General features: G+C 34.2%; 2 protein-coding genes across 3 annotated transcripts in view; one reads left to right on the plus strand and one right to left on the minus strand.

Moving 5' to 3' along the window:
• The window catches only part of Rel (REL proto-oncogene, NF-kB subunit), a 28,085-nt gene extending 26,554 nt beyond the window's left edge, over window positions 1–1,531 (plus strand). Inside the window, exon 10 of the mRNA XM_026387246.2 lies at window positions 753–1,531. Coding sequence (XP_026243031.1) covers window positions 753–1,531 — 779 coding nt within the window. The remainder of the gene's footprint in view (window positions 1–752) is intronic.
• A 5,962-nt stretch (window positions 1,532–7,493) lies between these two features.
• Window positions 7,494–12,244, minus strand: part of Pus10 (pseudouridine synthase 10) — a 76,118-nt gene continuing 71,367 nt past the window's right edge. For both annotated transcript variants that reach the window (XM_026387172.2, XM_026387171.2), the window contains exons 17-18: window positions 11,451–11,550; window positions 7,494–8,985 (exon numbers count right to left, since the gene is read on the minus strand). In XM_026387172.2, coding sequence (XP_026242957.1) covers window positions 8,947–8,985; window positions 11,451–11,550 — 139 coding nt within the window. In that variant the 3' untranslated portion in view covers window positions 7,494–8,946. The remainder of the gene's footprint in view (window positions 8,986–11,450; window positions 11,551–12,244) is intronic.

The following is a 12,244-nucleotide window of genomic DNA, read 5'->3' on the forward strand; positions in this document are numbered from 1 at the left end:
TTTATTTTTATATGGTGCTGAGGATCAAACCCAGTGCCTTGCACGTGCTAGGTGAGCACTCTACTGCTGAGCCACAACCCCAGCTCCTTCTCTTACATCTTTTTAAAAAAAATTATTTATTTTTATTTATATATAACGGCGGAATGTATCACAATTCTTATTATATATACAGAGCTCAATTTTTCATATTTCTGGTTGTATACATAGTATACTTATATTAGCACCTTTCCTGGTTTAGCATATACAGCATTTATATAATACATAAATAAATACAGAATTTTTTTCTGACTGGGGATTTTGTAATACTTTAGGGTCACACCTTAATGTATCTTACAAGTTATATATAGTTTTCATCCATCCCTAATGAATGCTTTCTCTGTCCCTCCATTTTCTCCTAAAAGTGAGAGTATGAAATGATTTGGCTGTTTAATTCCTGTTAATTGAAATTCCAATATTTATCTTTCACTTTAAAAAAATACATGTATAAGGCCTCAAAAACTGGACTGAAATTATATATCCCAAAATAACTTTAAAATTCATCTTAAATCCATTTATTAAAGTTACATATTATAGAATTCAGTTTTGGACTTGTATAATAATTTTAGTGCTTTGAAAAACATTTTATTTAAAATGTTAAATCAGTTCTCTTGAAATTTGTCTTTAAGAATGTGTTTTTTAAATTTTAATTTTTGGAATAATGATTTTTATAACTTTGTTCATTTTAATTTTGTTAAATACATTTCCCTCCCCAGAATCAAACTTGTTTTCTCATGGTACAGTTTTGTCAGAAATGTCCAGATCTTCAGGAGTTTCTAGTCAAGGAGAATCCTACTATTCCTCATCTGTATCCATCTCCAGTGGATTGTCACATCATGCTTCAGCCATACCTTCAATGGTGCCTCAGCCTCCTTCAAGTTGGTCATCAATGGCCCATCCTACCTCACGTTCAGTCAATACAAATCCACTGAGTAGTTTTTCAACAGGGACACTTTCTGCTAATTCTCAAGGTATCTCATCATTCCTGGACATGTCTGTTGGTGATTTAAATGCTTCTAATGCTTGCATTTATAACAGTACTGATGACATAGGCAGAATGGAAACATCATCCATATCACCAGCTGACTTATATGGTATTTCTGATGCCAACATGCTGCCAAATTGCCCTGTGAATATGATGACAACCAGCAGCGATAGCATGGGGGAGACTGATAATCCAAGACTTGTGAGCATGAATCTTGAAAACCCCTCATGTAATTCAGTGTTAGATCCAAGAGACTTGAGACAGCTCCATCAGATGTCTTCTTCCAGTATGTCAGCAGGCACCAGTTCTAGTACTGTTTTTGTTTCACAATCAAATGCATTTGAGCGATCCGACTTCAGTTGTGCAGATAACAACCTGATAAATCAATCAGGACCATCAAATGGTACTAATCCGAACAATCATAATTTTGTTCAAAGTAGTCAGTATTCAAGCATTGGCACAATGCAAAATGAACAATTGAGTGACTCCTTTGCATATGATTTTTTTTAAGTTTATATTTCTTTTATGACATTATTAATGTATTCTTAAAAGAATTAACTAATATTTGCTTTCAAGCAAATATAAGGTAAAACCTGTAATGACTATGTCATTGGAAAAATATATTCTTGATTATTTTTGATGCCCATGGGTCAAAGTGACCCCTATGGGGTTTTCTGAGACTTCTTGGCATTTCTTAAATTTATATGTACATAAAAACTTCTTTAAAATGTTAAATTGGAGAAGGCAGTTGAAGTAAGCTTTCAAGGTATGGGAGGGTTTCTACCTTTTATAACATTTACATCCATATCTTTAAAGTGACTTTCAATTTTAGTTCTACACCCATACTTTCAAGAGGAAGAAGTTTCCTTGGATCTTGCATTTTTCCTTAGGTATCTTTATTCCTTGTGATCTCAATAACTTCCTGTTTAACAGCTTTATCTATAAATTAATTAAAACTCAAACTCAACATATCCAAACCTGAGTTCTTGATTTTCCCTCCCAGACTTGCTTCTCCTTCAGTCTTCCCCAACTCAGTAAATGGCAATGCCATGCTTCTGGTTGCTCAGGCCAAAACCTTGGAATCATCCTTATCTTCTACTGTTAGCACCCTATTTCTAGCTGTCCTCATTGCTTGCCTGGATTAAAGCTGTAGCCTCCCAAACTTTCCTTACATCCTTGTTCCCCTGTAGTCTGTTGTACATAAAGTATCTAGAGTAATTATTTTTAAAACAAGTCAAATCATATTTGTCTGCTCAAAACCGTCCAGTGGTTTCCCATCTCAGAGAAGGGGTCCTAGTGCTTAAAATTAGCAGACCTATGCACCCTTTCCTAACCCATGTATTACCATTTCCCCCTCTTCATGCAGCTCCAAGCACTCTGACCTTAATTCTCCTCCTCAGAGTACCAGGTACATTCCTGCCTGATATACTTTGTACTTGGTATTACTCTGCCTTAAATGTTCTCTCATTGTCACTCTCTAACTACTGAGCACTTGTTTACTATTTGTTTTCTTTACTAGTACATAAGTTCCAGGAGGAGAGAAATTTTTGTATTTTGTTTACTGTTGAATCTCCAGTTTGTAGAACACTCTGCCTCACATTAAGAACTCTGTAATATTTATTGAACATTTAGTGTATTATTAGAACTTTTGGTTTTTGAAATAGCTTTTTTAATTACTAGATTTTTATAGTTTTTACATCTTGTTTGATGTTACATTGGGTTTTTATTAGAATCACTGAAGTCCAGTGTTAACAATGATATTCCAAATTGCTTAAAAGCAAAATAATTCCAATGGCAAAATGATGACAGAATTTGGCCATTAATCTCAATTGTGATGGAATTACCATGATGCTAAGTAATTAACGTATTAAAGATCTAGTTTATCTTATAGCTAGGACCTACCCTAAATATTGAACATATTCCCATCTGGAAAGAGGGTATCATTTCACTTGTACAAAGTACAACCAAACCTTAAATTTACATAAATTAATTCCATCAAAATAGGGTATGTGTGAATGACATATAAATAAAATTCTCAGTTGACTATTACTGGAAAATTGCCAGAAGAGCAAGATAAGATTAGAGTCAGAATAGTCCAGAAAGCAAAATAAAAAGATTAGAAACCCATAAATACAATTAATATTTCTCAAGTTTTGATTTTAAAAGAAAATATTTGTCATATGATATAAATTCAAAAATCATAAGCACATAATAGTAGAAGTAAAATTTCTTTTCTGTTCAGAATACGAACCCAAGGTATCTCCAGATGGTGATTGTTAAGTGGTGATTTTTTTAAAAAAATACAGTATCTTTTTTTTTGAGAGAGAGAGAGAATTTTAGTATTTATTTTTTAGTTTTTGGCGGACACAACATCTTTGTATGTGGTGCTGAGGATCGAACCCCGGCCGCATGCATACCAGGCGTGCGCACTACCGCTTGAGCCACATCCCTAGCCCAAAATACAGTATCTTAATGTACAGTATTTTAGTGTATTAATTAGCACTGATCGTTTTTTTTTAAAGAGAGTCAGAGAGGAGAGAGAGAGAGAGAGAATTTTTAATATTTATTTTTTTTAGTTCTCAGCGGACACAACATCTTTGTTTGTGGTGCTGAGGATCGAACCCGGGCCGCACGCATGCCAGGCGACGCGCTACCGCTTGAGCCACATCCCCAGCCCCTAGCACTGATCATTTTAAATACTTGACTGTTAGTTCAGTGAGTTTTAACCAAATAAGCATTGAGTTGTTTTGCAGCTTTTTCCATTATAAACTGAATTAGGGTACTGCCTGCCACATCTGTGTTTAGAGTATTCCAATTTTTCATTTTTTCAGGTGCTTTTTACTGATCATAGAATTTGTAATTTAAAATGCATTTGGCTACAAGTTTCTTCTACTAAATGTGTTTGTACTTTGACCTTAGTTTTGCGGAGAAGGTACTCTTCTTATCTAATCTCCATTTGTTACACTGGATCCCTCTTCCTCTCTACTTCCCATCCCATTTCCTGTATCCTCACATCACCATTTAGTTCTTTTCTTTGTATAAACATGGCAGGTGTCTTCTCCAGCCTAAAAATAAGGAACCCAAAAAACAAAATAGCAAAAACCTTTCCTACCACCCCGATATTCCTTCCCTCTTGATTTCAAAAGTGTTTGCCTTTCCATTTCCTCACTTCAGTCTTTCCTTGTGTATCAATTTGTCTTTAGCTCCTACTATTTTCTGTGATATTCTGGGAAATGTGACCAGAGACTAACCTCCTTGTCAAATCTAATGTCTTTTTATCAGTCATTACTCTGCATATCCTTTTTACAACTTACCTATTGACCATTCCTGCTATGGATACTCCTCTGGCATTTCTGTGGTGGACAGAATTTCTCTCTGAGGTCTGTTTTTTCCTTAGAGCCCCATCCCTAGTCTTTAGATGGTGCTGGTTTTTCCTCTGTGTAGTCGTCTTAGTGCCCACAGCTTCAGCTTTCGATAACTGCCTGAATGCCCTTATAAACTGGTGTCTCCTCTTGCATTCTCTGCTTTTCTTAATGGCATTACCATTTACCCAATCACAAAAGCAACATTATTTCTTTTCTCTCTTACACTCATATTTAATTGAGTTCCTTTGAATATGCTATTGATGCAATTGTTTTCAATTGTTAAAATGCTTTTGATTGTACAGAATGTTTACCTTTGTAATAACTTTGTATACACTGATTTTTTTCCTTCATAATAAAATGGAAAAAATTCTAAACCCTTGTTAAAATTTTGTCATTTGACTTTAAAAATATCATATTTTCTTAGTATTTATAGCATTTTCCGTACAGGGAAAGGTAATCTGGTTGCTTGGAAACTTTTGGCATTTTTATGAAATGCTCTAGCTAGATATTCTTGCATTTGTAACTATTCTTTGAAATTAGAATTTGGTAGAATACTAAGAGAGCTGTCTTCCTGGCTTGCAGATGGCTGCCTTCTCTGTTCTCACAAGTGGGGGCCAGGAAGGAGGAAAATAAGAGGAGGAGGTAGGGGAGGAACTGGGTCTCGATCAAAGTCTCTGGGACAGCTTTTTAAAAACTTTTTTAAAAACATTGACTTGAAATTTTTATCCTTTTACCAAAATTTCTCCAAACCCCACTGCTCCTAAGCCCAAGTAACCACTTCTATCCTCTGAGTTTTACCTTTTTCAGATCCCACATGTGAGTGAGATCATGTGTTATTTCCTTTTCTGTGCCTGACACATTCCATCTAATCTAAGTGTCTTCCAGGTTCATCCATGTTGTTATGAATGATAGGATTTCTACCTTTTCTGTGGCTGAATGCTCTTCCATTGTGTAGATGTATCACATTTTCTTTATTCATTGAGGTATACTGGATTCCTTTTACTGGCTGTTGTAAATGCTGCAATGAACACGGTAGTGTATATCTGTTTGAGTGCCTGCTTAGCATGTGAGAGGCTCTGAGTCCAATCACCAGCATTTAAAAAAAAAAAAAAGAAAGAAAAAGAAAAAAGGTAGCCACAAGTTCCACAGTGAGAGAAATAAATGAAAGGGAATGCCAACCAATAAATGTATAGTACAAGTAATGATGGAATTTGAAAATCAGTATTTGGCAATCAGTGTGGTAATTATTGATTCAATTGAAAATCTTCAATGGATGCTAAAACTGATGAGTGAAAATTTGATGATCTCTTTATAAGATACTTAATTACAAAGGGAAAAAAGTAACTATAAAAGTGAAAGTTTGGTGAACAATACCATAATCAATTGATCAAAGCCCAGCCATCAGTAACTGGATATATAAAAACTGTTTGACACCTTAGATAATATAAGAACAACATATCTCTTCTGTGATTTCTTATCAAAAAACATAATGTGAATCTTAAGAGGTAAATTCAAAATAAAACAGTCCACAAAATAACTGGCCTGAAGTCTTCAAAACTGTTGAAATAATGAATGTCAAGGAAAGAGACAGTATGATCACTTGAAAAATACCAGTGTGATAGTAATGCAGTCAACATTTATAGCAGCTCAATTCACAATAGCTACACTGTGGAACCAACCTAGATGCCCTTCAATAGATGAATGGATAAAGAAACTGTGATATATATACATAAAAGAATATTACTCAGCATTAAAAGAGAATAAAATCATGGCATTTGCAGGTAAATGGATGGAGTTGGAGAATATCATGCTAAGTAAGTATAAGCCAATCCCCAAAAACCAAAGGCCAAATGTTCTGATAAGTGGATGGTGATCCATAACAGGAGGGGTCCAGGGAGGGCATGGGAGCAGAAAAGATGGTGGAATGAGATGGACATCACTACCCTAGGTAAACTTATTACTGCACATCACTACCCTAGGTATATTTATTACTGCACATATGGTGTGATGCTACATCATTTACAACCAGAGAAATGAAAAGTTGTGCTACAACTGTGTACAATGAATCAAAATGTAATCTGCTGTCATATATACCTAATTAAAATAAATTAATTTAAAAAAATTTTAAATACTGGTGTGACAAATAGTGGCACTTGAATGGGGTCTTTGGATTAGACAATAGCAATCAGCAGTGTTAACTTCCTGATTTGGGTATTTGTATTGTGGTTAAGTATGTCTTTCTAGGAATTATATATCAATATATTTGAGTTTGAGAGGTGTAACTGGTTTAATGATTCAGGAAAGAAGGCCCTTTGTTCTGTTCTTGCTACTTTCCTGTAAGTTTCATAATAAAATGGGTAGCACCATTTTTAAAAATTCAGACATTTAATCTCACGTGTGTACTTAAAAATCAAAGAATAAAGCAACAAAAGAAAAGATCTGCTAAAGTAAAATTTTTTCTTTTATGAGGTGGAAATTTAGTTTCTGAATTTACTTCACTTAACTTGCAAATGTAACCAGTTATCTTACTTGAAAATTTTTCATTTTACGAATTCTATTTTTTCTTGACTCTTCCAGGTATTAAGAGTTGATGGTTTTCCTAAAATAAATCACAAACTATATATGGGAAAGAGATATCAAGAAGAACAAAGCCCCCTTTAAATGTTATTTAAAAGATTTCTAATTTAAATAAAATTTAAAGAATGAAATCATAACTAATTTTAAAATATTTTATATAGGCCAAGATGGAAACTATAATATTCTCATTACTTCATGTACCCAGTTCTGCCTTAACAGACCTACATTAATTTTTAACAACTTGCCTCAAAATTATATGAACACATGGAGTAAGTATTTACAGCTAATGTTTATTCTGCTTGAAATTTTGCAAATTTAAGAAACGGAAACCTTCTAATTTAAATTCGTTAAGAAGGCTCTTGATTCTTCCAAATTGCCAATCCACTGGATTCAAAACTGAACCAAAAGTAACTAGCAAAAGACTTTTCCCTAAATTTAAATCTTTTTGAAGTCAAATTTCCCCAGAAACTGAGAAACATCCACACAAATGTTTTTTTTTTTTTTTTTTTAATCAAAGTTTATTTCTGTGATCCTTTTCTCATTTTTTTGGCATTGAGAATAGTGAAACAATTTTTTACTATTATTCACATATGAGTAAATACATGGTTTCAAAGTGGTAGTCTTACTTTTTCATGTCAAAACCATTTTCCTGATATCTAAAGTGAATCTTGGTATCAATGAACTGTTTAGTATAGAGATAAGAAACAGTCATACTGTCCAAGTCAAGCTCAAATTGTTGAATCAGGTGATGGAAATTACACTTAAATCTGAAATTTTAATGAGCTTCCTTTCTGAAACTATTAATGAGCCATCCATTTTCTTTAGGTGTTTTAATATTTTTCCTCTGTATCATGTCTGATGATTAACTTATTAACAAATGATGATTATATGGGACTATATGATATATACTTGGGCCATTTTTTGGTAAGTTTCTTGATTTGGTACCTAAATTCCAAAAGTCAGTTCTTAAGGTTACATGAATTTAATTGGTACTCTCAGATGTCTCCTTCATAAAATAGGTGATAGATTAACAGGGTTTAATTATGAAAGACCCTAGGGACTAAGATACTTCAGTTCTAGTGTTGGATATCAAAGTAAAAATTTTAGATAAGTCATTTATTTAACTTTTATTCTTTGGTTTCCATAATTAAAAAATTAGAGGCAATATCCTATCTACCTTATTAAAATGTTTGAAATTGGATAATATATTGAAGAACTGTGAAATAGTATCAGTTTACCTTTAGTAATCTCAATTTTTCAAATTGTTAACCCTGGGATTGTAGTTATTAAAGGCACTTGTTTCTCTTTATTTAAAAGGTCTGTGAAAGTCTCTTACCATGGTGTGCCTCAGTTCCTAAAGTTTCACTTTCCTTCCACAGGGGACATGTACTAATAATTTTAGATTGTCAAAATAGTAATTTGAGGTCATTATGATTTGTCACAAATTACACCCAAAAGTACTTCCATTGATAATAGCTTGCTTGAGGCCTCCCAGGAAAAATATTAATGATGTCATATTTGCATTGATATCTTAGAATATTATAGGATACTATGCTGCATAAATCCAGTAGAACTTTTGTTCAGATAATTTAAAAATTTAGAACATGATTTTAAAGGTGACATGTCTCCTGCAGAAGAAATCTTGCTGAAAGAAATTACAGCTTCTTAAATTAACAGTTTTTCCTGTTTGTGCACCTCTCTGAATGAAAGAATTAGGAAGAAGAATGGTTTCACTGTTCATAGTTTCACTGGGGAGAGTGAGAGAGAGAATGAGAAAAGTCATAAGACATTCTTAGAACAACTGAACACAAAATATACACACAGATCCTGAGATGTTATAACAAATTTAAAAATAGATCAACATGATCCAAATGGTTTCCAAGACACCGTTATGGTGGGTAAACAGCCATTTTTACAGGGTATGTTGCATAGATGTCCACATCATGCCAAGAAAACCCTACTCTTTATCTCCAAATCTGAAAGCTAGTCATCCAGAGCAGGTGGCCAGTCAACGTCTACAGACTAAAAGACAGAAAACAAGTTATTACTACAGATACTACTTTTCTGATAAGCATTTGCCAGTAATAGTTTTAATATAATATAGAAGAAATAACATTTAAAAGAAAGAGCAATTGAATACCAAAGTCTACTCTGGGGATTCTTGGGTCCAACGTCTGTTTCTGAATTAACTGAATAGCAGTATTTGGTTACTTGGCTGGTTTATAATTGTACCTTTTGATGCATAAGACAAAAAATTTAAATTTAAAAATGTTTATGAGTGGGCTGGGGTTGTGGCTCAGCGATAGAGCACTCGCCTAGCACATGCAAGGCCCTGGGTTTGATCCTCAGCACCACATAAAAGTAAATAAATAAACATATTGTGCCCAACTACAACTAAAAAATAAATATTTTTTAAAAAGTTTATGAGTAAAGTAGCAAACAAATTCAAATCCAGGTGGTTACACTAGTTTTCCCTCGAAAAGTCTCAGCAACTTTTATTCTTCTGATCATATTCATTCTGCCACCTTACATTTAATAGAATCATGTGTAGCTGAACTTTGGGGCCACATTCTAAATAAGAAATGCATCATTAGGTGATTTTGTCATCATGCAAATATCAGAGAGTATATTTACTCAGACTAATACAGCTATGATGTCACTAAGTGATACAATCTATGGGACTACCATCATATTTGCTGGCAATCACTACTTAGGTCATTGTACTGCACTCAAGTACTTGTCTATAAACCTATAGCCTTGTTTGTAATTTAGCAACTAGATGTGAAATAAATAAATAGGAAAGATCACCTGGAACTAGGAAAAAATTAAGGATCTTTTTACTTCACCAGAACTTATTTCTTTCAAAATCCAATTCATCTCTATCAGCTTGCCTTCACTTTGCTCTTCTAGAACACCAACTCTGGCGTTATGGTAAGCAAAATATTTTGTCTCCACATAAACAATCACATTCCAGAAGTACAAAATACATCTTAATTACCCTAGAGGACCTATTTTTAAAAAAGGCTTTTTAAAAATCCATTATAACCATGTTTCTTTATTGACAAAGCTTAAAGTCTGAAGTGATTTACTGAAAATTTTTTCATTAATTTTTGAGTCACTTCATATTCCAGATTCTAAAAAATTATTAGAAAAGCCCAAATAACTATTGTGTTTTTCCAAATCTCAAAAAGACATTTTGATAGTGCTTCAGAATATAGCCATAGTTTTTCAAACTGAAAATTAAAGATCACTGATCACAATTGTGTGTGTTGAGGGCAGAGAAGGGTAGGAATGCTGTAGTGTTGAAAAAGCTTCATGGGTGATTCCAATAGGCACTCAGGGCTAAGAAACCTGGAGCTATGGCTCTTGACACTCTTCAGCTGTTCTAAGAACAGTTGGAATTTTCTTTAACAAATGTTGTCTTTCTTAAAATGACAGCCCCTTTAAAGAGGCTCCCTGCAATCCTGAAGGGTGTCTCTGGCTGGTGTGTAGGAGATCTATAGAATTTAATCTGAGAGCACTTGAGAGGATTGCTGTAAGGTAATAATGATCATTTGATTACCATGCCAGGCAATATACCCACTTTAAAAAAAATAACTTTGATTTTATTCTCAAATGCAAAATTCTAACCACTTCCTAGGATTTGGGGGGTGGGGTAGATGGGGTATGGTGGGAAATAAAGAGGGACACTAATCCTAATTAAATTTTCATCAAGGAGCACAACTTGTGGCTCAAGTTCTATTGATGCTCAAATGAAAAAGAAAACGTTTGTGAAGAATTTCCTGAAAAATCCATTCTTGTAATTATTTTAGAATTTAACCTTGTTTCAATTACTATAAGAGTAGAGAATCACCTCATAGGTGTCCCTTATAGAACCACTTTTGAACCACATCACAAGAATCCCTTAGAGAATTGTTTTTTTTTTAAGGGGGGGGGAGAGAGGGAGAGAGAATTTTTTTTAATATTAGTTATTGGCGGACACAACATCTTTGTTTGTATGTGGTGCTGAGGATCGAACCCGGGCCGCTCGCATGCCAGGCGAGTGCGCTACCACTTGAGCCACATCCCCAGCCCAGAGAATTGTTTTTGTTAGTAACCATTGGCTCATCCCATTTTCTATCCCTGTCCTAAATATAGTTTCCAAACACTCTGCCTTAAAGTCTTTATAAATGAAACTGGTATAGGAAATAAATCCTGAGTCCCTAAGGACATTTGAAGGTCACTTATAATTTTATTCTCTCGTTTAAGAGTTTAATCTCATGCCAAATGTAAAGCACAGTTAGTAAATTAACTATATATCACAAGGATCATATATAAGGCCTCATATTTATAAAAATTCATAAGATAGTCCCTTCTCTACTGTGAGGTTTTGCCACTTTCAAATAATTATGAATGTAAGAAGTGCTATTTGGTTTAATGCCAAAAGGCATAACTTTGGCTCAATTCGATTTGCAAATGTGCAAATGTTCCACAATAAAACGGTTTACCTCCACATCCAGCTCAAGAATGTCAGCAGTCACATTCATCAGAGAGCCAATGTTTGGCCTGGTTCTCCCAAAGTCTCCATGTACAAACTCTTTAATGTAGCTGGAGTCTGTTTAAGGAAAAAATGAGGATAGCCATGCAATATCAACTGGTAAGATTTCACAGGCGAAAAGGAAATAATAAAAGTAGAAATGTTGGGGCTGGGGATGTGGCTCAAGCGGTAGCGCGCTCGCCTGGCATGCGTGCGGCCTGGGTTTGATCCTCAGCACCACATACAAACAAAGATGTTGGGTAAATATTAAAAATATTCTCTCTCCCCCCCCCTCTCTCTCTTTAAAAAAAAAAAAAAAAAAGTAGAAATGTTACAAAGGAGAGGTCAGTCCTGGCTCTAACGTTAGATGTGTCTCTTAGGACAGTTGATTCCTACTGGCCTAGCAGCCAACATAAGTACCTGAGACCTGTGTTTACAACAAACTTAGCAGAAGTCATGACTTTCTTTTTTCTTTATAGCTCATCTCAAATTGCCAAGGTTTGAGAATGGATTTTTAAAATTAATTATAATTCAATGCTTTTTAAAAAATATTTTTCGGGGCTGGGGATGTAGCTCAAGCAGTAGTGTGCTCGCCTGGCATGCGCAGGTCCCTGGATTTGATCCTCAGCACTACATAAAAATAAAATAAAGATGTTGTGTCCACTGAAAACTAAAAAATAAATATTAAAAAAATTATCTCTCTTTCTCCCTCTCTCTCTTTAAAAAAATTTTTTTTTCTTTGCCAATATTTTGACTCCCACCTTC

Source organism: Urocitellus parryii, chromosome 12 (genome assembly GCF_045843805.1).
Source record: "Urocitellus parryii isolate mUroPar1 chromosome 12, mUroPar1.hap1, whole genome shotgun sequence".
Taxonomy (NCBI): domain Eukaryota; kingdom Metazoa; phylum Chordata; class Mammalia; order Rodentia; family Sciuridae; genus Urocitellus; species Urocitellus parryii.